Below are 27,878 nucleotides of genomic sequence, written 5' to 3'. Positions count from 1 at the left end.
TGGAAAAAGTTGGAAATAACTTGAATAACAGAAAACTACGAAATACTCTATTTCCTTATTTGAGAAAGAAACTATCGGAATACATTCACCACGTTACGGTATAATAGTACAAATGCCTCTTAGGAACTTGGACGAGCTGGAGGCTGAATTTAAAATTACCCGAGCTGCATGCGCCATTGTAGACCTTCCTGAGCGATAATCTCGATCTGCAAGCTTCCTGCCTGAGGCTGCATTCATTCGAGTATGTTTTACCATCGCTTCCGCAAACTGGTGCGAACTCAAGGCCGCACTGCTCACCGCAACGACAGCCAGGTTGCCTCGAGTCGTCCAGCTGACAGATTTCCGGTTCTACGCACTCCACGTTACCGCAAGGATCTGGAAAATTAAATTGCGGTACGTGCTGGTTGAAGTCACGTTCAACTAGTACAATGAAGACATGCTGTTGTAAATACCTTCGCGTCTGTATAACGCGAGCAACGCATCTTGTTCTCGTTCTCGTTTGAGACTAAATCGTTGTCAGTTGGATAGTTAGCAGAATAAAAATTACACAGTTTGGTCGTTACGATAATCAAAGGACAAAGAAGATCGTAGAAAAAATAAAAATTGAAATGACAATCGCTGAAAACGTACGCATATATTTGACTATTCAGAAGAACCTTCCCATGAAAGATTATTCTCGTTTACTCTAAGACACCGCAGTCAACGTTTCGTCCCCGAGAAATTAAGTTTCATTGTCCACGGGCTAACAGTTACTTCCGTTTGCGGATTATGAACGAGCTGGAAAGAAATGCTCCAGGGAAATTTATGCGACTGCACGGTTAGGACGGTTTAGTTGCAGTCAGATTGATAAAGGCAGATAGAAAGAGCCCGATGAGAAGTGTACGCGGTCCTATGAGCGGGGAAAAGAACAAGGGGTGGTAAAGGGGAGGAATGGTAGGTGGTGGAGTCCGAAGGGGGTTACCGTGGCACAGGTAGAAGCATGGCTGCACCGAGATTAATCTTCGCCCTCGAGGAAGGAAGTTGGATTCCGTTTCCTGTCCGCAGGCGGTAGGTTTCGACCTTACAGCGGGGCTGACGCGGCAAGTTCCCGAGGCGGTGGTGTTTCTCGGGGTTAGTTCGAGTTACAGCTCAGTGGAGCGGCTAACCTTCCGCAACCACCCTCGTTTCTTCCTCGTCCGCCGCCAGTTTAGTGGCTCGTCCAAGAGTTGTAATCGAAGTCCCCTCCACTCTCCTTCCTCTCACGCAAATATTCTCGTACACCTCGTAACAGTTTCGTTTTCGCTCAATTCTCACGTACCTTCCGCGAACCATAATTTATGACGCGCTAACTGCAACGTATGGTTCCATCTTTTGCGTGCTATCGTTTGTTCATTGTATTACAGGAAACATCATTCGTGTCTTGACCGGCAAGATATTTCGGTTCTTATACTTTCATTTTATATTCGATACCTTTCAAAATAAGTGTAAGCTTTCCACATACACGTTCGCGAGAGCAATCGGGGAAATGGTAGGAAATTGAATTTATGAACAACGCAATTCTAAAAGCTTTAACTTAAATAAATATATGTTTAAACTTGAAGAACGTTAAATTTACACCAATCCGAAATTTTAAGAGTTTGTCTCTCAGTTTGAGACTGTTGTTCCAAACTCACGCGTGTTTGTGTTATCTCTTTCTTCAGCGGGAAATTACAATGATCAACGTGTCCAACATTGAGACCATCGATTGAAAATACGATATATCTTCGTTTGTTGCTCACACGTAGCTGTCCTCATAGCGTTGGCAATTTCAGATTAGCTCGTCTAACTCGATCGTTATACCATCCGAATAACAAGCCTTGAAGGCGTTTCCGAGCCTTTCTTATCTCTGCGTCTGCGTCCTTTTTCAAATTCTATCCGCGAATTCTTCTCAAAGACAGCGAACCACAGGTCTCTAAGCTGGCGCTCTAACTTTCCGCGACATTACCCTGATTCGAACTTCTTTGTGTTATCGTCAGAGCATCTCTAAGGATCGTCTGTATCGGCGTCTGTTAGTCGTTATCCATAAAACTACGTCGCGAGTGCGCGTAATGATGTCGCTGCATGGAGCACATGCGGCGGCAGTTGGCCATTTTAACAAGAGAAGGGACAAAAAAGCTCAAGTTCGCCGCCGAGTTTAACCCGTTGGACGCATTTAAACAGATATTTTTCTCGGCTAACCTCCAAGAATAATTTCCGAGGGAACGGAAGCGTCGATTCGTCCTATTCAAATTTTCTCGGTGGTAATTTTTCCGCCCCGCCGGCCAGTGAATATAATTCAACGGAGGAAAAAAGACAACGGAACGGGTGGCATTAAAACAACATTGAATATAAAGCGGTCGCGTGAACGAAGGTGGGTGGATGGAGCTCGCGGATGAAAGGGATGAGAGAATGGAAGAAGATCAGGACAGGCTGGCGTCACTTGAAACCGTAAAACCCCTCGTAAATTGCCTTAAAGCCCTTCGATCGTGGACAGAGTGCGTCGAGTCCTCGATTTTCACCCTGTTCCACCCCCCTCGGGCGATTTCGACGAACAAAAGCCATCCGGACCGTCGATAGAAGTGTGTTTAAAATTCCCGCGTCGCCGCGAGGCAATTGTTTTTAAGTCCGTCGCTAAGAGCCACACCAACCCTCCCCCTCTCCTTTTCTTCACTCCACGGTAGTCGACGACCTTCTTTCTTCGCCCCTCGCATCCTCCCTCAACGGCTGTCTCCGACGGTAGCATCAGCCTTGTCTAATCTTCCGAGTTACGCGAAACTTTCTACGTGGCCCAGCTACTTTTTTCCAAGCTCCACGCCCATCCCACTGAGGTTTCTCTATCCTTCCTCGACGATCCTTCTTCATACCTCCGACCAACCGTGACCTCCTCGCCCGGCTTTCTCGCCACACCGCGCGTATTTTGCATTCCCGCGGAATAACTTTCAGAAAGGAATAATAAGCGGTGGGGCGGAATAAGAAAGAAGTTGTCCGGGAGGGTAAGTGGTGGATAAAGGGAATTGAATTGAGTTTGGTCAACGAATTGAAAGATCGCTAACTTCTCTCTTCGCTTGTCGCGTTTCGCCGTCTGCATTCTTATTTCGCGCTTCGTTATTGTTCCGGACGGTTTATCCTTTTTAGCCGCGGCGCTGCTGCATCTCTGTTTGCACCTTTTGCCAGTTCGACGAGTAGAATACGAGGATCTTCGCAGCTTTCAAACGACATTTAAATATTTCCTTCTAGCGAGGTGAAAATGTCGAATAGAGAAGAGAAGGAAGAGAAGCGTAATTCGTAGACTAATAGCAAATAAATTGTTACATTATGCAATTTGTAGAAAATGTACAGAATGCTTTCGAAGCTTGGTCTAGCTTTAGAAGTTTCATCCAGCTTTGTTTCAATAGAATTGGCAGTTTTGCATAGCTTCAGTTTTAGGTTTACTAGTTGTGGTTGTTTTACATAGCTTTGCACGCTTTCGAAAATTTCCTAACTTCATGTATGACTGAAGTTTGCTTGAAATTTCATCGAAGGTGAGGAAAAGCTATGTTCTAGTTTCGGTTAAACTGAGAGCTGAAACGTAGTTGCAGTGATCGTTGACGTATTCACGGAATGAAAACTTATTGTAATTATTTTTCCAAAAATTCTTGTAAATCTGACATATCCTGTATGTTAATAAACCATTCAGGCATGTTTATTGACTAGAAACTCGCATAAATGAAACAGGCAGAGAATCGAGCATTGGAAGATAGTCAATGAATTATGCAATCAAATTATCTGGCTTAATTCGTGAATGTCATATCATCGATGCTTGCAATAGCATTCGTTCAATTATAACGTAACATGTTTCGTAATGAAACCACTTCACGATTTGAATAACTTTTCTGGTATCAAGTTCATTAGCGACTCAATTTTATTCTGCCACTTTAATAGAAAATATCTGTTTGGGGTACATTCGTTAAAAAGAGGAGGATAAGTAAGAATTAAGGTGGAATAATAAACGAAACGTTAATCAAATAATTAACATAATTGATACCACATCCATCTTCCACCAGATAACACGAAATAAATTCCTTACGCGACACAACGAGTTTACGGTGAATATATTCATTCAGTAAATTTAGACAGCACATTTACTAGTTAACGTATGCGCATATCAATCATGAATGAATACATTTACTAGGAATAGATATTTTGATACTTGGTCGATACTTGTACTAATATCTTATGTAAATTTATACTGTATGTAATATAATTGTAAACGTATGCTTCGCCGCTATGCAGTCGGCGTATAGATTTTCTAATTGCGCATCACTGTGCAAACAAAATAGAATTTTATCGCCCGTCAATCTACGCCAAGTAAATTCCCAATAAGCACAACGATAAACACAGCTGAATTTCTCGAGCTCTTAACCACCCTCGAAATACATTTTCCCTTGTTCGACGCAAAATTCACCACAAACAAATCACATTAAGCTAGCAAATCTTAAACGAACCATTCGACTGACGTCTCCCTTTTCTTCCCTGTCAACGGATATCCTGTTCGGTAGTTGGATAGATAATGCTGCACGGAGGATGAGCCACGGAATTCGGAGAATATGAGGAACATCGTTGAAGGGAATTACGCCCGAGCACCAACGACTGTCTGTGTTAACAGCGTCTTGGCGGCCGCTTTCCGCAGCGTCTACTGTTGTGTACTACTCATGTGCACTGGCAGCAAGCCACTTTCATTCGACCTGTGGCATCCCCGAAGTGTACGCGGAACCCGTGCAGCTCCTTCCCTGTAGCAGGCGAACAGGCAAAACTAGACGTGGCAGTCACTTAGGCTCGAGGCGCGTAAACATAAACGCGCAAGAGCATCCGCCCAGAAACAGCGATGGTAATTTACGAGGATATAGTACGGAGCATAGGAAACTTCCTTGGGGAAACCTTCGTCGCGCACGCTGCATCGTAAACGGGCTACTCAGCGAGACGAATTGGCTACGTTTGGGTGTTCGATGGTAGATCGCTCCAAAGAGACTCCGTCGTAGCACGTGTCGTTGGTGAATTATAAGTGATTACACGGATGAATGCAGATGGATTTGCCGCCGCTCCACGCATACCTCCAATTTGCATGCACGGATTCGTGGTTTGATTTCATTACGATGCAATTACGGTGTAACCGTTTGAAGATAATTTATGGCCGGCTCTTTTGCTGCATTTACATGCACTAGCAAAATATACTTGAGACTATATCGTACGTGACGCCACTTTTAGCCGTTTGATATTATTCAGGCTTTGTTGATGAAAAAACATTAGCTTCTTCTGGAAGAGGAAGATGAAATTCTGATCGAAGAAAAATCGTAGAAGGAAAGTTGCATCGAGATTGGATTTTAGAAGCGTTTCGTCAGTGTTCTTCCGTTTTGTGACGAGATTCTGAAAGTAATTTGATTTCGTATGAATGGGTTCGTAGGTTCATAGATATTTTGATGAAATATACTTAAAACGTTATTTACAGGCAATGGTCTTGCTATTTATTAATATCCATGTCTGCATAATTTCTAATTTCTAGTCTACGTACGTAAATATACTTCAAAGATAGTTGCATTCGTTACAATTTATCCACCAATTTAATCCCTTTCTCTGCATACAACAATCTAGCGTTTCGTTCGTTTTTGAAAAAGACATACGAGCAATTTAACACACCGATCGCGGATCTTTAAGTTTAATCGAACCGACGCGTCAGGGTCGATCTGCACACGGCTCGCATCTTGAGTTTGTTCGCTGTATAGTTGGCGTTGGAATCTTCGAACCGACTAGCGTGAGAATTTAGTCAAGCCCGTTTCGAAGGAGCTAGGATCCTCGAAGCTAACGTTTCGGAGATCTGCCCCTTTTCCCCTACAGAAGACCCTTATTTCGGCACACTCGAGCGTGAAGAGAACGGCACGCCCGCCTCCATTCTGATTTGGATCAGGATATTCACGGGAAACGAGCTAAAGCGAATTTCTACAGCCCAAGGTGGAAGGGGCACGGTGGAAAAAAGGGCTAGGAAGAAATAGCGCTTATCTTGGAAAGGAGTTCTCAAAGACTCCTCCTGAAAAGGTTACTTAACGATCACTGCGTGCACGGTGACTGGATAATTGTGAAATTAAACAGAACGAATCGTGAGATCGTCTCTGCTGGCAAACGATCGCTACGTAATTGGGGCCAATTTTACTCAATCAAGATCGATTCATCCTTTATAAGATATATAGTTTCTTAAAATATATGATATTCCAAACGCGACTCTCATACTTTTTGTATTTTGATATATTATTATTAATTTTCTTCAAAAGTCCTATTACGTCTTGTTCTAAATGCGACGTTATTTATCACTCGGAAGGAAACGTAATAACTTCCCCCTTGTTTACGAGTTTCCGTCGCGAATCTCTCGCATACAGTCAGGAAAGATTGATCCTTTTCAACCGCATCGCGCTTTTGGGAAGTTTTCCTCGGAATTCTCACGCACTTGATAACCAATAACGATTCCCTTCACTGTCTCCTACAGATCTGCTCTATAGTGCATGAGCATTAACACCGAGAACGAGAGAAAGAGAAAGAGAAAAAACCCAGCATACTTTTAATCGCGAGGCCCAGCTTCCGCGCTTTATCGCGTTCCGCGACCTCTTTTCTCCTCTGCCACCCGCGCCGTTAGCAGCCGCTGTTGCTGCTGCTGCTGCTACTTTCAATCATTGAAAAAGTTCGTCTGTCTCGAAAACTCATTTCCCCCCTCTTTTTTTCAATTTACCCTCGGGCCAATCGTCTCTGACGGTGGAGAACGAAAGAGGCTCGACAGTAGATCGCGCGGGGCGGAAACGGAGTGGGTGACGATCGAAAAGTCTCGAAAGTTTCGAGCTAATTTGATTTATCGTCGCAGCCACTTGAGATTCGCGACCCAGCTCGTTCCACCCCTGACTCGGCGTCCTCGTTGCCGAAGAAATTAGGAGGGGTCAGGGATGGGCTGGGTTAGTTAGAAACGAGCCACGATCGGTCCCATGCCGATGGAATTTATTATTGATTTCGCTATCTCACCAACGTGAAGCGACTGAATACGATTGATAAAAGACACCCTTGACTTTCTTCTTCTTTTTTCTCTATTATTTCTCCCTCTATCGTGACTTTCACTTCGATGAGAATCGAACCGAGAAGAAAAGACGCTCGGTCGAACGATGCGACGGTTTCGTCCAATCTTTTCAGTGTCCTCGTCACTGATTATTAAGTCTCGTTGTTCTCTGTGCAACTCGATTATTAGACTCGACGCAATAACGGTACAATTCTCTAGCATCCCTCGCGCTATTTACAAGTTCGCATAAGCCTTGTGATCGTATAACATTTTTTAGCAATTTTCACTTTCAACCGGTTGCTCTTTATCCTTTTATAGGAACATCAAGAGCAACTGCGTCGCGAGGAAGACGCTTTGGAAGAGGAAACGGATCGATGTTTTCTGACGTTCGTGAATCGCCGTCCGCGATTATCATCGCGTCCGTTTGAAGAATAAAAAGCAACGGAATGGATGTGAGCAGACGAAGCGTCGGCGGATGGACTTGCCTAATCCTAAGTAAACGGTGCCTCCTTTACTCGCAACTACCTGTCTGATCAAACATTTGTCTCTACTACTCGGTTGATTAAGCGCCCGCCGAGTTTATACTGCGTTCTAGCCTTCGGTCGAGAGGGCACAAGACGACTAGGGTTGGACAGGGGATAAACAGCCGAGTAAGAAATCTGAAGGGCGTAAGCTCGATCAGGCGAATTCTAACAGGAGGGTGGGAATGAGAGGAGCTGCGACGTGAGATACGCGGAGAAGATAAAAAAAGGACAGATGATTGGTAAAGGTAAAAAGGTAAAAGCGATGGGATGAACAGAGGTAAAGGGAAGATTGGTCAATAAAACAAAGGGTAGAAAGAGAGAGAATCAAGGGACGGATGGAAGAAACGAAGGTTCGTATGGATGATGTAGAATGCTGAAGAGTAAAATGAGAAGAGCAAAATGAGAACGAAGAAACGAGGTTGAGTGCAAAGCGAAAGAAAGGAACGAGGAAGGTGCGGATAAACTTGTTAATCCACAGGCCTTTTGCAATATGCCGGTAAGAATACAATTGTATTCTTTTGTAATAAGAAGCAAGTAACAACTAAGACATTTCTTTTTCTAGAAATTCTAAATTTCTAATTCTAGAATTTTCTAATTCTAATTCTAATCTTCTGAACAGTAATTTCTAGGAATATGCAGTAGAATAGAACGCACGACAGATAGAAGTTGTTTAATCGTGCAGAAAGCTGCATTCAAATAGGAACGTTCCAGAAGAACACTTTTCTTCTGGAACATTACTATCGTACCCGAAGAGAAAATTATAAGCGAAAAAAACGCGTGTAGTTGAAGGTAAAGCGTAAGATAAATATAAATGCAGGCGGAATAAGGAGGAGAAGTCTTACAAGTTATATCAAAGGAAGGGATCACCACGAGTAAAAGGTATACGAACAGAGGGAAAATTAGATGGAGAAAGAAACTGGAGTATAAAGAGACGTACACTGACAATTGAAAATGAGCTAGAAAAAACGAAAAAACGGTATGAAGAAGCTCTTCCCTCTTCTCTTCTGGTTAGTTGCTTTTAATTTGAAGCGAACGAGGTAGGAGGAGGGGCGAAAGAGCAAGAACTTGATTCTTCTCGTCAATAGAAAAGAATCGGTTTAATCGGACGATAAATGGCGAATATACGTTCCATCTGACTGGCTATAGCTTTGGAATTTACTTGCACGATTTACGCTTTCTTTTCCACAGAACGTATGTTTGTGCGAAACGATTTAGCTTCAGCAAATACGTGTCGGTTGTTTATGCTACTCGCACGTTGCTAATTTATCACTGTCTTCTAGTTGCTTTCGACCGATGTTGCGGATTTCCGACGATTTCGCGTCACACCTTCGGTTTCTTCTGCAGTCGTTTAGGTTTCTCAGTCTTCTGCCGGCCTTTCGCTTAGTTCGTCGTATTTTTCAATTGTCGAGCATTGCATAACGGAATCGCCGATTAATTTTACTGGTCAACGAAGCGCGCACTCGCGCGACAGAAAATTAAGAATTGTTTTACGATTGAAGGCTTTTATCCCGCGGTTGAATGGCACAGATTTTAAACCGTTGTATTTAATCAACGATTGTCAAGAATTAGTATTCAGCGAGCAAAAAAAAAAAAAAAAAGAAAGGCGTGTATTGTGCTTGAAACGATAGAAAGTTTATTGGTGGAAGGCACGAGGACAAATGAAAATAAAGTCAGCTTTTAATCTGTGAGTTGTGAAATTGAAATGGAACGTATCGATCGGTACAGCAGGCGCGTTCTTTAAACTTTCTATCTCCCGACCATATATTCCGTTCATCAAGTATCTTTCATTAACAAATTTACCGTTTATCCAATTATTAGAATCGTCTTGGGGCAATGTTCTTATATTTATACTAAATAAATAAAATTTTCTTCTATATTCGGATAGCGATATAAACGAAAGAGATCGGTTCCTCTGGAATCACGATTTCACGGTTACGAATTTCGCGAATAAGGATATCACCGAGAAATACGCAGAATGTCGCGAATGTAAACGACCGCATCTGCCCGGAAGTAATCTCGATCGCGTGCATAAAGTCGCAAGTAAATACGTACTGACAAACCTCGATATTTAAGCTCGGCTCGACTTCGATTCAGTAAATATTTGTTTCCGCTGCAGGCCCCGTTGCTGGATTATCTCGGAGTCCGAGTACGCTTTCGCTCTCGATAAATAACATCGCAAGAAAACACGAGATTCTTAGGCATGCATCTTAAGTGTTTGCAGCGTGCTACCTGCCTTACATTGCTATCGTTTGTTCCTTCCAAGATCGATATTTCTTGCGTCATTTCGCGTCTCTTAGCCATTTACAATTATTTCTCGAAAAAAGAAACGAGTTCCATGCAAACTAGAAATTAAGCTGAAACGATAGAAAGCTCGTTTCTTTATGATCGTAAAGTGTTTAGCTTTTAATTGAACGAAGGTTTGGCTATCCTTGAGGAAAACATTCATAGTATTTTTTTGGAATCCTACTTCAGCGATGCAATCGGAATTTAGAAACACGATTCGCTATACGACAAGATATAACTCGCAAGGAAGCAAAAGATAGATGTTTCGTATTGCAGTCGAAAGAAAAATACTTACCGCATTTGCCTTGAAATGCCACCGTGATATTAACACCCTTCGCGCACGCTGCCTTGTTCAACTCGCAAAGAGACGGATAGTCGGTCCCATCTGTGCCGCAGACAGGGCTCGATCCTTCGTGATCCCCTAAATTCGGACAGGATTCCAAGCATTCACAGGAAGCTTTGCTTCCGTCTCTGCTTCGTACGCATTGCGCACCCTGAGTACAATTTAGTTTCGCACACGGGTCCTTGATTTCTGTAACAAAAATTGGTGATGTCGTTGAATTAACAATTGTTCGAACAGTCGTAGTGCCATTGGCATTCGATTGAAACAGTTCGACGAGTAAATATTCGAACATTAAGCGAATGTAAATTTCTCAATTACCAAATTGCATATTGATAATCGCCTAGTTATTCTGAATAATTACAATCTTCCACCAGAAAGGGAGATCGTTAAAGTTGCTGAAGCAGGACAGAAAAATCATCTTGCGAGAAACAATTTGACGAATAGGAAGGATGGCGATGGGCACGTTTAATCGATAATTTTTTTACCGGCATCACGGTCGTTCCGGCATCAAATGTAATTACAAACCATAAACATGGGGGGCGTCGTAAAGCTGCGTGAAATTAAATCCGCGCGATTCACGATGAATAAAGTATCGTCTACCGGAGGATTTAGCCAGCGTGATAAAATACAGCGTACGAACCGTGACCGCGCTCGCCGGCCCTCGGTTCTCCTTTCTTCTCGGGATTTGAACAGATAAAAGCCGTCCACGAATATTCAGCCGCGGCTAAGCCGGTGAAAATTTTTAATGGAACCACTGGCGAAGGAACAGAGAATAGTAAGCCCAATTAAAACGTTCTTCTCGTTCGCCATAGCTATGATATCATGGCCTCTTTCTGGCAGAACGACACGAGACACGGGTAGGAAAATAGAGGAAAGAAGTAGCTTGTTCTTGTAACCTGGATAAAAGATGGTTAATGATAATAGGAGACTATATTTTGAAGGAGCGGTACATTTGGCTTTTGTGGAGTATTTTAGAAATAGGTTGAAAAAATAATTTATTTATGTTAGAATCGTTTAATTTGTTTGTCATATAAATAGAATCGGTTAAAGTAGCAAGAAATTGAAATTCGATCAAAATGAATAACGCAAAAGGAAGAAAGATGAAACTAACATACACCGAAGAATAATTTAAACGAAAAGTTTTAAAGAAAAAGATATTTCTCCGTCCATCTTCTTGCTGATACGACAGGAGAAAATGCTTTCTTAAAATTTACAAAACCCCTTCTTCAATTATTTCTATACGTTTATTGTTTTCTTTCACGAATGAGAAATTAACCCGTGAAATTATTTTTGAATATTCTACTTCACGGAATATTCTCAAGTTCGTAACAGTGCACAAGCCTTTCTTCCGGACCTTCGTTACGATTTTCGACATAGAGCGTCGTCGTTACGCTCGTTATTTGCGTTCAAGTACCTTTTGGAAAAACGTAGCAACACTGGGATATCGTCAACACTCCACACAGTACCAACACGGCTTTTCCTAGCATCGTTCGTCACCTCTTCCGTTGCCTCTTCTGCAAATCAAGCCGACCACCATTCATCTCTCATCGTTGTTACGTCATGCGTTTCATCAGACAACCTTCTTTCCATCTTTGAAAATAAAGGACAGTGGACGAGCTCGTATCAAATGCGAATGTGACATCTTCAACATTCCGATGCTTGAGAATTCTTTACAGAATATGTACAATAACAAATGAAACGAACCGTGTCGAGCACGATTCACAGGTCCAGTGTCCTCGCATCAGCAAAAATGAAAAATATTTTCAAAAATATGCCGTTAATATAAAGCTCAAACAGTGCAGAAAAGAAATCAAATTCCTCTTCAATCGATTTGAAAGAAGCATAAAACTGGACGAGTTCTGACATTTAACTACGAATTCTTACATTCCTCGCGTCGACATATTGAGCACACTGAGCACACTGAGTATCAATCTTTTTTAACGCCCTATTTTCTTTCTATATTATGTTTTATTTTAAACAAAGGATCGTATAAACGTGATAATTTAAGGTTAATCAAATCCCATAAGCGGCAATCAAGATCATGTTATTACTACTCAGGATCGCACTTAAAGATCACAGAAAATAATCGAGGGCGTTAAATTGATATTTAAGATGATTTGAACTATCTCAGGGGATTATTCTGTTATCATAAATATACGTTTGAAGCTCATCGTTCTGTGCGAAATACACACATTGAACCGCGAGTCGTTGACACTAGGTCCAGCGACGATCACCAGTAGTGGCAGTAAACGTTCACGCCGCCGTCGAAAGCTAGTAGTTCGGCCGGATGATGGATCGCAGCCTCGTTTGCATTCAATAACTCCCGTCCTGGTGTATTTTCGATTTACCATTCACCGCAACCCGATTATCGTCGTTAACGCATTTAATTCGTCGGCCACTCATCGTCGCGCCGCCGTTCCGATCGATGCATTATTAATTATCGGTATGACAAAAGCAATTAGTGATCGGTTATCCAACCGGCGAGGACGGTGCCGTTCGATTTGTCCCTTTCCGTCCGTGCAATCTTCCTAATGGAACGAATTTTCCTAATGTAACGTTGGCCAGAACCTAATAAATCGGGATGACGAGAACCTGGTCTTTTAGATATTCCAACGAGTCCGAAAATGCTATCGCCGGAATATCGTTCAACATTTTCGCAATAGTCGAATGAATTTTACACCATTTAGGGAATTTTTGCTTGGAAATTATTGCAACCACATTTTTCATCCAAGGCATTTATTGTATTTTTTTTTTCTTATCATGCGTATAAAATAGACGATTGAAATTTCAGTACATACGTGTAGATAGTTTCTACAAGTAGAAATAAATAGGAATGTTCTGTTCTGCGATACGAATAGATTTAGCATCGATTAAGTAAATATTTCGAGGAATTAATTAATTTAATTTGTTTATTTCTCTTGTCCCCGATACTCTTACCCCTTCGGTATAGTCTTTCGTTTGCATTAACCGATTTGCCTAACGTTCAAACAACTGCCTTGATCTAACTGAAACGTTTCTGCGAACGTTTCACACGCACGAACGATAATGCAAACACTTTCCAAAGGTACTATTTGTACAGAAAACATCTTTAAATAAGCATGGAAGAAGTTCCCGCTCTGTTCACTTCTCGAAGGCTGGCAAGAAATTTTGATAGGATCAATTTGAAAGTTAAATTAAGCTAAAGTTAAAAATTTCTACAGCGTTTATTGCTTCTGCGTCTGGACTACGAACGAACTTTCCTTACATTTTGAAACTTAATTATTCAGTCGGTAGAATGAATTGTACAAAAGTGTCGACCGAATAATTTATCGTTCTCCATAAACACGTATATGTTGAACAAAAGCAAACGCAATTCCTTTCTGAGAAAATATTGCACAAATATTCGTCTACTATTCGTTTCTTTGAAACTGCGAAATACCTGAAAACAAATGGCGTATTCGAATGAAAAACAGTCTGGAACTTTTTTCGGTTGCCGACAAGCAGGAACAATCGATCAGTATTTAAATTTCCATCTTTTTTCGGCCATACGGATCCAGCGTTTAATCCGCAGCGTTTGTTCATTTAACGGTTGGAAGATTAACATTCCGTACAAAACTATCGCGCGACCATTCAGTCGAACGAAATAACATCGGATATCAGTTAGTTGCATACGGAATAGAATTGAAAAGCCAGCTTAATCGAGCTCGCGAACCAATCTTGTACGAATGATGGTTGCTATACGATCATGGAAAATTGAATGACCGACTCAGACGGCGGAAAGTATAACGGAGCGTGGTATTGAACGTGTGATTCGTGATCTCTTTGTTAACTTTACAGTTGTCATTTTCGTTGCAAATGTTTTGCAAATCCGGAAATTAAAAACTTCAGAAAGCTTCGGATTTTTACTCGTTCCTTGAACTGGTTTATTTAAACTTTCAATTTCAAAGCTGATTTTTCGAAAAATTTATTTTTCCCAATTGCGTCATACCTTGCATACTTGCTGTCCGGCATATGTACGATAATAATTCATCGAAGTTTAATATATGTGATTCGAGATTAAATAAATCGAATTAATAATTTGAAAAAAGAAGAACCTTGATACAACCATTCGAATTTGCAAACATCGCGTCGCACGATAAACGAATATTCCATCACTGACGCTGTCTTCAATTTCTCCTTTATGAGCTACATGGAAATATCCATCTTAAATATACCGGTTCTGTACTACGACGATCGAATTTCGAGCGCAAAAAAAACCTCGTCAAAGTTTCTCTCTCTCGTTTCGTTCAGCCTCTACCCACAGGGGGGCGACGTGATATAGTAATTAATAATCCATTTTGTCGGTTTTTGCCGGAGCACCTGACCGTCGCAGCTTGCTGTTCACCGCTTACGGATAATTTATTATCAGCGAGCACCGCATTACTCCCGTATACAACCGACGCACAGGTCGTCGAAAAGTCTGTCAAACGTCGATGGCCATCGCCCAACCTTCCTGTTTTCCTTCCTGTTTTCCTGCCATTATGTTTACTCCGTGATGGAACTGCAATTATTTATTCTATTGCATTTTTGACGAGATTTGTGTATGTACGCGACTATTCAATTTTAGATAAATCGTTAGCTGTTGATCAGCACACGGAATAACACGATGTATGAAATACACAACGTGTTAAGTTTTGTGCATATTACGAGAGTTCGAACTATATGGTACTTTGATTATTGTGTGAAAACGATATGTCTGTATTTGTGAGGTCCGCACGCCTAATGTTTATTTTGGATTAAATAGTGATAGAATATCTTGAAATTTAAACATTTTTTAGTAAAATAAAAAAAAATTTAATGTAATTAACTTTTTCTATTCTATACATTTTATACCCTTTCGGAAAATACTAAAATTGTGGAAAAACACTTAATTTCCAAACTATTCCCGTTTTATATTAAATTTGTATAGCTATTTATTTCTGTATATTCATTCAGGAAATAATAATGATAATTAAAAGAAAGATTCTTCAATCTTGTTCGCGCTTTATACCTTAATAACGACCAACATAAATATTATATCAATATGAGCATGTAATATATATATATGTGTTTGTGTATTCAGTATTTGCGTTTATTTTACTTATCTCCGTTTTAACTCTGGTAAATTACGAATAATTTATCACGTTTCTATTTGAAAGAAACCCGATGAAATAAGCAATAACGAAATCACTCGCTAATAATTTTCTGTTGTATTTTTATCGACCTCGCAGTTATTCATGATTCATTCAGTTGCTTAAAAAATTCATCGCATAAAAATCTATAACATAAATTTCATAAAGAAATAGCTTTACTGTATCTAGAGAATCAGATCGTACGAAGCCACGTACCTAATATATTGTATCACCAGGATATCAAGATAATAAATGTCATCATTCTCTCACTTCCGTTGAAGAATTTTTAGCTGGAAACGTTCCTGGTATTGAAATGTATATTATAAAATTCAGATCTTCCTGTATTTTTCGTACGTATTTCTACTACTCACAGTAATTCAAAAGAACCGAGTGTCAAAGCGACGGAGAAAGTATAACATTTTTAAACACGATTTCTAATACAATTTGTTCTGAACAATAAAAATTCGAATTTCTCAGAGAACAATTTTTACAATTTCTCAAAACTCGAATATTAGTGCAAAAATGTACGTACAAGTTCCTCTCTCTCTCTCTCTCTCTCTCTAAACATAGGAAACATCGCTTTCCACAGTAAACGTCTAAAGACGATGACGAAATGATCGACGATCGAATTGCCAGTTTATGTCCCAATGATTGCCAATTAGTGGGTCATTATCGAAACGTATGTGGTCTGTATAGAGGCATGGCAGAACGTTTCGGCAGATAACAGCCAGGAAGATGAAGGGGGAGGATCAAGAGGAGCGAATAATAGGTTCGAAGGGTCGTCTGTGTGTGGCCAGTAGAGCCGGACTGTGTCAAATGAGCCTCGTTAGGCAAACTTTAAGAACAGCCCGGATATTATTCGACCGGGAAACGTAGAAGTGGATTCGAACGACGGAGTGATGACGAAGGTCGTTCCAAGACAAGAATTCGCCTTTTCTTCGCCTGTCTTATTCAATAATCTCACTACCGTAATGTACAAGAGCCCATTACTCCACTTTAATGGCTGCTACTTATGGCAACCGACTGTTACCGCCTTTTTATTGGTTACTTGTGACTGGCGGATTTCAACCGAGGGAGTTTTATTTGTTCCATTTATTTACCACCTCGTTTAGCGATTGGGCGGTCGAGCGAGCTTAAGGAAACGCTGAATCAGAAGAGAAACGAGAAAGACGACGTTCGGAGAATTATACCTTGCCGTATTTTAATAGCAAATAAGAAACACGACAAAATAAGATGCTTGGGAAATTGATACGTTTTCTTACCTTTTCATCTTTCTAATATTTATTCGAAGTAGTTACGTATGCGATATTTTTTAACATCCTTCCATCGTCGACTAGTATTTTTACGATCCTAGATCACGTTCCAATTGAAGATCGTTACTGCATCTCGTAGGAAAGTAAATTTCGCGATAACCGATGTCACGAGGTTTCAAGGGACAGGGAACGCGTCAGCTGGCGGTCGGTATCGGAAATTGGGTCGCCGCTTATAATTCGCGCGGCGGTCGAAACTTTCGCGCGTGAACTTCGACACGACTTGGTTACGAGTTTCTGGCCACGAAAAAAAAAAAAAAAAAAAAAAGAAAAGAAAAAAGAAAAGAAGAGAGGAGACGGATGTTTTTTCCATTTGGAATCTGTAGACGGGCTGTTAATCAATCTTGAGTCGATGTGTGTCGTTAATCTCGCGAGCTGTATCTCGCGAACGCCATAAATTCTGCCGGGCCTTTAAACATGCTTCAAGATGCTCTGGAAAACAAATTATTCTTCCGTGTACGGCGAGGAGAACCGCACAGCGCCGATACAACACAGTGTAGTGGATCGAATCCGCATAAACGAGACCGAAGGAGGGAGAATCCGACTGTCGTGATTAACGAGCGAGTTTCGCCTGTCAGGCGGACGTTTCTATGGTCGTAAGCGGATATGGGCTGTTCGGTCAAAGCGCGTCGGTAGTAAAGGCATCAGATTGAATTTGGGATTGAGCTCCGTTGTGTGAAAGGATCGAGAGGATGATGTGCTACGCTGTTCCCGATAAGACCGGTCTGCGAAATTATGTGAACGCGTTCTCGACGATTCCATGTCTTCCATGTTACGTCTGTTCCACGAAAATGGCCCATTACGTTCGCGCGCCGAAAATGTATAAAAGGGACGAGACGTATAATTTTCGCATAATTTTGAATCGCGTGTGTTTTGGATCAGTAACGTCCAGCCCAAGGATATAAAGGGGAATAAAAATGAAATAGGATTTTATTAAGATTAAAATAGTAACTAAAACCTTAAAAAATGTTTGAGTAGACGAGCATGCTTTGAGAGAACACATAAACGTACGATTACTACTAATTTACCTACGTAGACGTAGATGGAATTAAGAACAGGTTTGAGCTTGTATCTTAATGTACTATGATTTTGTAAATGTGCTAAAATTCTGTAAAAAGATGTGATTTAGTTTGATAGATTAAAAATTCATTCTACGCTATTCAATGTCACCATTCTTCAATCTGTTTACATTTGACGCAACGTTCAATTTTCCAATAACATAATATAGTATATATATCAATATTTAGCACGGAACCATTCCACTACAATTTCGTTTATAACGTTTCAATTTTAGTGCCATTTAGAATTTTATCTTTTTAATCAGATTTCTGTTTATTTTACGTATACTACATTATGTTTTGATCCAATTTTTATTATCTATCAATATTCCAAGCCACATCCATCCTAAAAACGCGTCACACTATGTTATTTCAAGTTCCAATTACCATTTCATTGGTTACAAACACGGCAGACGTGTCGAGCATTTTTACAGGCTGATCGAAAGTTCATTCTTTTGTCACTGTGTCATTAACGGATCAAATCACTAATCAATTCTCGCCTCATTCAACGGAAACAATGGACTTTGTTCGCGTCGTGCTCCGTACAGTTCTATTCGGCTGATCCTAACATCGTCGCAGAAAAAGAAAGAGAAAAGCGGGTTAAAGCTAGAGGAAGAGGTATTAAAAGCGCAATTATCGCGAGGCTTAATTACGAGACTCTTGTAACATCAGCGGCTTCTTCTTGTTTTTCTCTTTTCCTCGTCGCTCTTCCACGAAAACCTTTTCTTTCTTTTTCCTATGTTTCATTCCCCCTTACCCATCGTCGTGACATCGCCCGGCTTTTCAAACGCGATAATCTTGACCTGTCGGTCTCGTTCGGCTGTTAAGACAAACGAGAGAGGATTTATTTTACGACGTCAATAAAGCTCTTCGAGATTGCACAATTACTTTCTGAACTTTCAAAAATTATTCGAGAAGACCGCTGGGAGGAACGAGAAGTTCTATTGTTCTTACATTTCTTCCCATTTTTTTTTTGTTTAGACTATATTAATAATTAAAATATATATTTGATAAAAAGAAAATTGTATACCACACGTCTCCTAAAATCCTGTTCTTCTCAATTCTTATCAAATTTGAAACTACTATCTACGTCGCGCTAGACTCTTAAACTACTCGATTAAAGAACCAAGTCCTCCCTATGTCGTCGAACGTACGTCTCATGTAGCAAGTAACATCGTCTATTCGACATTAAAAGTCTGTTATCGCAGTTCGAATCCCAAAAGCATGGCAATTCTATCGTAATATAATAAGAGAAACGACGTTAAGACGTCCCCGGAGAATCTGATTCTAACATAACTTCGAGATGAGGTTCTAGCGCACCTCGTATTGTATTCCATTTCATTTCCTAGCACGTTCGGTTCGAGCGCTCGAAAATACTAATACAATTCCCACGCATAAGAGGTTGACTGTGTCTCCAGCGACCGAGGAACTGTTCCAGATCGTATCTTGCTACGGAATTTAAGCCAACCGGTGTAATAACGTAACAACGCACCAGGATCGAAGCAGCCGGCCCGTGGGCAAACGCTGTCGGCTCTAGGTCGCTCGTTTTTCCACTTTTCACGACGACACGTTATACGACGTGACTTACATCATCGTCCGATATTTGCGAGAACATTTTCAAGCTGAAAACGCTCGAAAGTGAAAGATAAACGTGTAAACATGGATTAAAAATCGCTCGTTTCACAGTAGAGAAGTTATGATAGATCTACAATTATTTCGGGAATTAATTATCTTTCATTGAGAATTTCGTTAATAAGCGTTTATACTGTGAAACGTTTCCGGCGGTAATTTATCGTTGCTTTCAATGTTACTTTATAGAGAATTCGAGATTAATGAAGACTTTCTCAGAGAAGTTCCTTCTGCCTGTAAATCAGCATTCCAATATATTATGGTATCAATACGCAGCGTATTTTCCAATTCTCGGTACAATGATATCGCGTTTACATCTCGAACACATACTTTCTTCCGTCATTGTAATTAATCGCCGGGATTAACTTACAATGTTGCAAAATGCAGAATGATTTGGCGTTGTTAGCACATTAACGATACGTTATTGTTTCCATTAAAACGTAACAAAGCAAATTATTGCGAAAAGTAATTATTCGCGATACTGTATCCCGCTGGCCACGACTATTAGCTGGCTGTTAATATGCAACAGCAATTCAGAGTTGTTTGAGCATCATTCGAATAGTCAGTTTCATTTGGTTGAAAAACTCCATTTGTTCCATTTACCTTTGCTAACCAGCCAGCCTCATTATTAATATTAAACGTACATAGTCGTAATTTACTTCGAATAACGCGTGCACACGTATGTCCTTCCATTAGGAACAATAATTTAATTCCATAATACGGAATTCTATATTATATGGTCAGAGAGGCCGGTGAATTTAATTCTTTTGCCAAATTTCATTAAATATTAAACTCATTCCTTTCTTTCTTCCCCTCGTGATTATAAAATTACTTCCCGCGCAATCATTAATCAGATTTGCCCTCCTAAATTTCACTTTGCTTATCGTAACGGTAGACCAATAATTCATCCGATTTTCACGAACGTAATTATTCACCTCTTTCGACGTTCCGTTGGAACAACAAAAGGGTCACGCTTGGTTAAGTTTAGATGTACAATCGATTCTGAACTGTCCTGGTCGCTTATCTGCTTGTCTGACCACCACTGTCCTCGTTCTATTTATCTGTGACCGGCTCAAAAGCAAAGGGAACGGTAACCTGAATTTCAACAACGACAACGTGTGCATTCCTAATATAGTGCATTGGTAATTAAGATCGTGCAAAAATGTTTGTCATCCATAAGCGACACGAATATACAATTGAGGTTTGGTGAACTGAAGAAGGTGATTGAAGTTTTCGAAATCTCGTTGCGTCGCTCTCGCATGATGAATTAACTTGCTGTCATCGGATTGTCAATGATCCTATTAACGTAACTGAAACGCGGTGTTTGTGTTTATTAGAAATATTCGATCCTGATTTAAACCGTGTAGCATTTCACTTGGTCGATTCTAGGAATTCGTTAATGACGAGGTCGGTTTAATGCACCTTCGAGTAATTGCTATCCGCAAATTTATCGGTGTCTCGCGAGCTATTAGGTCGTAAAGAATATGGAAACCAGACTGGGTAATTTGTTTACTTTATATCACACGATAGCAACGTTGGATGAAGGTTAGCGAGATTCTCTATCGTAATCGTGGCACGTTTTCACAGTCGATTACAATGTGCGGATTATGGCATTGATTATTGTGTTATGCGGTGTGTGAACGACACGCGAGAGCAACAAATAACACGGTGAATTTGTAATATCGTAAAATATTTCGAACTTGTGTGAAAATTAATTACTACTCGTTCTATAATTTGCAATATTGTAATTGCGTTCCAGCTGGCGCAACAAATATAATTAAATGTAACCATGCGAAACCAGTAATGGGTTTAATACCGTTCCATAATCACGCACACTGGATTGAATATTATCCAGTCTATGGTTCGTGTGTTGTAACGAGATTTGACGCGAATCGCTAGCTGGCTAAATAGACACGTGGGAAATCTCAGTTCTTACGATCGCCCATACCAACAATGATAATACGAAAAATTGCACAATCGATCGGATAAATGTACCCTCTACATTTTTAGAATAGAAGAAATTTAACGTTTCGATTAAGGGCAGGTCATATAAGAACACTAACCTTTTGTTGTTGGAAAACGAAGATTTACGAAGCATAAACGTATGAGTTTTTCATGAAAATGCATTGAGCTAATGTGAGTATGTCGTAACAATATGCATAAAGAATTTCATTAAGGTTAATGGCTCTAAAAAGGAAGGAAAAACACAGAATTTTTCTCCTAGCGACGAAATGAAAATTTAATAATGACCGAAATGAATAATTAAAAGAAGCTTCATGGAAGCTTTCTCTTCTACCTTGATGATATGATCTTCGCTGTCACCTAACTCATAAACTTTGACGTCCTGCTGGATAATTGGAACTAAAAATAATCCCTGACTACTTATTGTAAGTATAATTGAACGTAACAACAAAGGATTACCTATCAAAGAATTCTCTGTGTTACATCTAGTTTTACGTGTAATATACAATAAAACATAATGATCGTATAATATAATATAATAAAACCTAAAGTAATATAATATGCTAATTATATTTAATATCTATATTATAGATAATATTCCCGTTGGTATTTCCTAGATGATTACGAATCCTCTATGAAAACATTTCATGTTATTAGCAAACAGTAAACGCACGCGAACGCTTCGTTGTATCGAAATTTCTCCATCTATGGAACAATTGCAAATTAAAATAATACCTATTACAGGACAAAGAATAATTGCGAGATCGAAGGTCCTTCCTAATCGCTGTAACCTTGGAAAGACAGAGAATCCTATAATCTTTCTGAATGACCGCCCGCACGGTAGCATCCTCGATCCACTTATCTGGTTGGCTGACCGCACACGGACCCGTTCCACTTATCTGACCCTCCTACCGCTTTTATTCGAAAGCGTGCCACAAGGGCGGTACACGCGTGCACCATCGAGGCCACTCCATTATCTATGCTAATTAACGTAACGCCGACCCTTCGCCTTGTACGCGGCGAACGCCACAACTGGGTTGCGTAAGAGAGCGAAGGGGTTAAAGAGGGTAAACTGGGAACGCAGCGCGCTTGGGCAGGGAATGCGACAGGACGAACAAGGGACTCACTGACGCGCAGCCAGCCTCGATAAAGCCCAATTACACCGTTATCTGATTCAGACACGACAGCCCGAGCTCGTGCACGAGCCATCCGTGCGATTTTTCGACCGGTGGAACAGCACCGAGATTCCGATCTCGACTGGCTTCGCGTATCCCTTATCTCTTCCGGGATCTGGCTCTCCGGTGGATTTTGCCGGGCGATTAATATTTTGCGGACACTCTGATCGATCTTATCGCGAAATCTGATCTTTACTCTGGGATATGGTCCGTGTTTCGAGAACTACGTTCGTCAACGGGCTGGATTTCGGAGGAAAGTGATTTAATCAAAAGCAATCGTGTGGGATGGATCAGAAAATGACATGTACACTATGTGGCAGGAATCGTACAAATTTTTTTGAGATAGTCATTTAGAATTATTTGACGATCTTTTGTCTCGTTTGAGTCTTTAGATTTTTAGAATTTAAGACTGGAGATTTTTAACGAAATTTGCTAATAGTAAGGAGCCAGTTTATTCTGGTAAGTGTCGGAAGTCATCAAGTGCGATTTTATGAGGTTTCATAGATCAAGTTATCAAACTTCGAGGCGACTGTGCGTGCTTCTTTGGAGATGTGTTTCGGGTTTCAGTAGTGTTACAAGTACTACAGTTTTGTGGTAGTTCTGATAATAGATCGATACCTATATGTAGCATCAAGTTGTTATCTGGTTTATGTACTTAACTTCATAAGATATGCCTGTACTATAATAATAAGTAAGAGTCATAATGTTTGTAATGTGTATATACTAGATATAATATAGCATAATTCTACAGTACCATAAAAAGCCACATCTGTAAACAGAGCAACAGATTTATACGAAACATGCTCTTTCTTTCGTTTTCAAGTCAAACAAAACAATTAATATTTATAACGTTAAAATTATAACCAATATAAATTATATAAACGCGCAATATCAATTATATAAATGCGCGATATCAATTATATTAATGTAGAGTATAGACTATATAAATACACAAAAATTTACGTATTTCTCGCCATATATCTTGCAAAGACCATTTAATAGTACTTATTACAATTCTTATAATCTTGCACGATTATTGCTTCGAAGTTCCCCAATATTTTTAAATAATTCTGTCTCTCTATAAAGTTGAAACCTTTCTCTTCAAAATGGTTCATGTTTCATATTTAAATAATTATTCAGTGTAGAGATACTGCTGTTTAAAGTGGAACATAATCCAGTACTTCTCTATGTCAGAACTCTCGCTTGCAGTCGGTACGAACCTACCCCAAACCAGTCGTCTATGCGGTAGCCAATGGTAGACGTTGAATCAGCAATTTTTTTCTACTGTTATTATTGCACATACGAAATTTCAGGGAAAGATACAGGTCGCGTTAGTTTCCAGAATTTTCACCATTCGTCACTATTGTGTTTTAACACGGTAATTTAAAGCCCTATATTTCAGGATCCAATCTCGAGAAATGTCGATTTGAAACAAAGTGTGTTATTACGAGCGTGTTTCCTTCTATTAACTGAGGATGTTACTTCGAAGAGGTGCTACAGTTTCTTTACTTATTGATTGAATTCTACCGAACGAGTGAAGAATGTTCAAGAGAAAGAGATGCGAATGAGAATAGAGCGAGAAGGAAAGTTCTTCAGAAAATCGAGAATAAGAATTTTAAGATAGATATATTTATCCTTGTAAGGATGAAATTTGTCCATTTGAAATTTCACGAGTCAAAAATCTAACTGGAATATTTAATAAAGGTGCGCACAAAGTAGATAATGTTCTGAAGCTTGTTTTAGCAAATGAGGCCTTATTGTATAATAAAAAGTATCAGAGAGTATCGACCGTAATTACTTGAGAGTTTGAGCTCTCAAATGATCGGCAAAATTGCGTCCCATCGTCGCAGCTACTTTACTTTTCCAATACACAGTAACGATATAAGCCGGAACATTTCCATATACCGTCTGAAAAGTTTTAATTCGTGACATTGTTCCGGAAATCATGGGAGAATTTCAGAAATTCGCGACATCCCGCGCTATTGCCGCAGCTATTTCGTTTTCTAACACGGGTCCCTGATTTCGATGAGAGCTACCGCTAGAACAGGAAAGGTTTTAATTTGCGGCATTCCTTAGCGCGTGAAATTCGAAGAATTCCTAAAATTTACAAAATTCGACGCCACCTCTGTCATGCGCAACATCGTTCCGACGAAATGGACAGATTTTGCGTACATTTTCCACACCACATCCATCTGCCCATCTCTCTGCAAAATTAGGCCATCACCAAACAATTTGCGGAGCACACAAGGAATTTCTGCTATTGCTTGAATTGAGAAAGAAACGTTTTAAACTGTAAACATTGCAAACAAGCACAGTATTTCCTCTGAAAAATAATCGATTACCTTTTTATCTCAACGCGGAAGGTTTCCTCGTATTGTGCATTTAAGTTAATCTTTAATGACGCTTAATTTGAAACTTTAACTGGCAATGTCTCGGAATCCAGACACTTCATTCATCGCATCTTCATGACAACGAAAGCAATATGAACAGCCGTACCTTGCACAATTCACAAAGTTTGCTCTCCGACTTGCAATGCTCGAACTCTTTCAGGAAGGCGTATATTAAACGCGATTTACTGCACACCAGGCACTAACAATAGTTTGGGACGTCTTGCATGCGCTGCAGCGCTGCATGTTTCTCGCTGCTTGGTAAAACACAGGGCGATACGTTCGTGCGGCGTACGAATGCACGTAATTGCGAGATAAACATATGCGCATTAACCGGCCACGCTGCGCCGTCTTTGTTACTCTGTTAACTACTTCTACGTTTCGCAGGATTTGCTTAACAAGTTTGTATATTTCTGTCAAAACTATATCGATATATAAAGTATGTCTATTTTACGATGCTGATAAAATTGTAAAATATATATATGAAAAATTTCAATTGCACGTTTAATGGCAAGAAGCGCAGAGGAAAGTCCAAAATCGTGTTAAATCCATGAAAAGCTTGGACGAGAAAAGTCGCGATGCGACTTGTAACGTGGAAAAAACAGCAAGAGTGAAAGAAGAGGAAAAAAAATGACGAGGATAATGGTCCCCTGGCATCTTTGGGGAAATACGTGGGCGTTCCGTAAAAATAATGCGCGGCTCGTTTGTTGCGTCAGACAGTGATTCGTCTGGTTCAGAAACGTGAGAAAATGGCGAAGGCCAGCGAGAACCGGTAAATTTTTCATCTGCATAGTTAGTGTCCGTTACCAGAGGTTAGAAGTAAAAGTTTTTTCTCCGCAGAAATCTGCGGGCTGTATAAAAACAAAATAATAGAAAGGTAAAGAGAGAAGATTCTAGGAGAAATAAGAAGAGCTTTAACTGTATTCCGGGTTCCATTTCTGCCATGAATGGCCAAGTCTATGGAGAAAAGGACCTCAGCTTTTTCGTTTCGTTTCGACTTCGACCTCTTGTGCGGCTTTCTTTCTTGTTCTGTCTTTTTTTCCTTTTTTGCCTGTGCTCCTTTCCATCTCTGCTGTACAAGGCAACGTTTAAAAATGAGTAAATTGGAGGAGAAAACGTGCTTAAAAGGAGACTTGACATTATCTTTATTCTTGGAATCTTAAACGCGACAAAGTTTTAATTGAAAGTTTGGCTCGAAAGGGGTAAAGTTATTTTTTAGTAGGAGGAAGAATAGTTGTATCTACGTCAATTACACAAAAGCAGATGATGCGATTTGTTTATTAAAGTTAGTTGTCACGAGTGGAATATTTAATGCGAAACAAAGTGCGATAAGTGAAATAGGTTCTTGAAACGCGAATTGAAAGAATACTCTCATTATACGATTACTGCTAATAAGGGAGCAACAGAAAGCATACCAGAACTTCCAACGATAGAGAAAAAGAAAAATGAGTTATTTCGCGAACGAAGAATACGTTCTGACTGCGTACGGTGAGCGACTACTTCCTTTTAATTCCGTACAACTTTTCGAGTAACAAGGTCGAAAGATGGCTACGAAACGCAGCGAATACAAAGTGTCAGGAATGAAATAAAAAGGACACACGGTACTCTGTTCTTTACTCCGAAACTGGCTCCTTTCATCGAGAAATCTATAGAATAATAAAGTAAAATTTAAAAAAGGGAGGAGAAGAGGTAAGAAGAAAGAAAGAAAGAAAGAAAAAAGAGGAAAAATGAAAAAGGAAGCAGAAGTCGAAAACCCTACTACACAAAAGTGCCCGATAATTCGTCTCAAAGAAGAATCGGTTGCAACAGGATTACAATTGTCAATGCAACGTGTGATTACGATCGTTGGCACGGTTCATCGCACCTGGTGCAACTTTCCAGCGATAATTTCACCGTTTCCTTTACCCCTCTACCTCGTTATAATTATCGTGTCTTTTACGAAAACAAACAGCGTTTATTGCAACGCATCTGTTGGCAATGAAACATCGGCCGCGGAAAAGGTACGCGCTGAAAAGCAATAAAGTTTATGCGCGCGAGCAATTTAACGATGGAAAATTATACGAACTGGTAAGGTAAACCGAATGTATAATTCATGAAAGCATGCTCGTGCTCGGCGTGTCGTTAAAAAGGTGCTCAATGTAGCTACAGGAATAAAAGGAAAAGGGAAGGGGAGGGAAGAGAAGAAAGAAACAGACGAAAGAAAAGAAGGGGTGCTCGGGGTTGCAGGGTGATGGTTTTAAAAATAACGCACACACGTACACACATATACATATTCTTGGCAGAGGGAAACGAGGATTCAACGAAAAGCACCGCCACTTTTCCAACCCTCGTTGCCGCTTCTGAAAACATTTATCGAGCGAAGTAATTACCAAACCGGTAGACCAGCGAAAGGACTGAGCTCGCATTTTAAAACTCTATTGTTCCGGTCGATTCGGGTGCCGTACAAAAGAATCGTTCGGCCTTCGATAATGAATGAATTCCGACCGGGTCACGGACCCGGTAATTATCTCGTTACTTTCAATGGAACATCTCAGGATCATCCATAAATGTTATTGGATAAGTGAAAATCTCGCTCGGGATATGAAACGTGATTTCGCTGTTCCATATGGGACGCATTGTTGCAACTTTGAATATCAACGTTCGTAATTTTAAGATTGTGAATCGCAACTTCATCATTTCAACTCTCTCGTGCGCAACTTCCTCGAATTTTATTTTTAACGAGCATGAACGAGTCGTTACGCTTGTCATCGACCGTGTTGCAATCAAGAATCACGGCGATCTCTACAAAATCTCTTATCTCAGTCGTCGTCGACAATTCGTAGCATTGTATTTGAATGGCGTCGTTTATACGCCGCATGACCGGTGACAGCAGAAGGAATAGAAACAGAAGGAGATAGAGAGAGAGAGAGAGAGAGAGAGAGAGAAACTAGAGTTGATAGTAGAAGCATCGGACATTCGCATTGTTCATGCAAATGGTGGATCGTTAACTTTCCGAATCGCGCACCGCTCGAT

At 40.2% G+C, this 27,878-nt stretch overlaps 1 protein-coding gene across 10 annotated transcripts in view; it reads right to left on the bottom strand.

Annotated features, from left to right (window-relative positions):
- LOC126870824 (agrin-like) overlaps nucleotides 1-27,878 on the bottom strand; it is a 384,318-nt gene that overhangs the window by 27,257 nt on the left and 329,183 nt on the right. For all 10 annotated transcript variants that reach the window (XM_050628849.1, XM_050628850.1, XM_050628851.1 and 7 more), the window contains 2 exons: nucleotides 10,169-10,405; nucleotides 160-375 (listed from right to left, as the gene is read on the bottom strand). In XM_050628849.1, the coding sequence (XP_050484806.1) occupies nucleotides 160-375; nucleotides 10,169-10,405 (453 nt within the window). The remainder of the gene's footprint in view (nucleotides 1-159; nucleotides 376-10,168; nucleotides 10,406-27,878) is intronic.

Source organism: Bombus huntii, chromosome 11 (assembly GCF_024542735.1).
Source record: "Bombus huntii isolate Logan2020A chromosome 11, iyBomHunt1.1, whole genome shotgun sequence".
Lineage (NCBI taxonomy): Eukaryota > Metazoa > Arthropoda > Insecta > Hymenoptera > Apidae > Bombus > Bombus huntii.
Note: the sequence above shows the minus strand (reverse complement) of the source record. Positions and strands in the feature narration are given on the sequence as shown.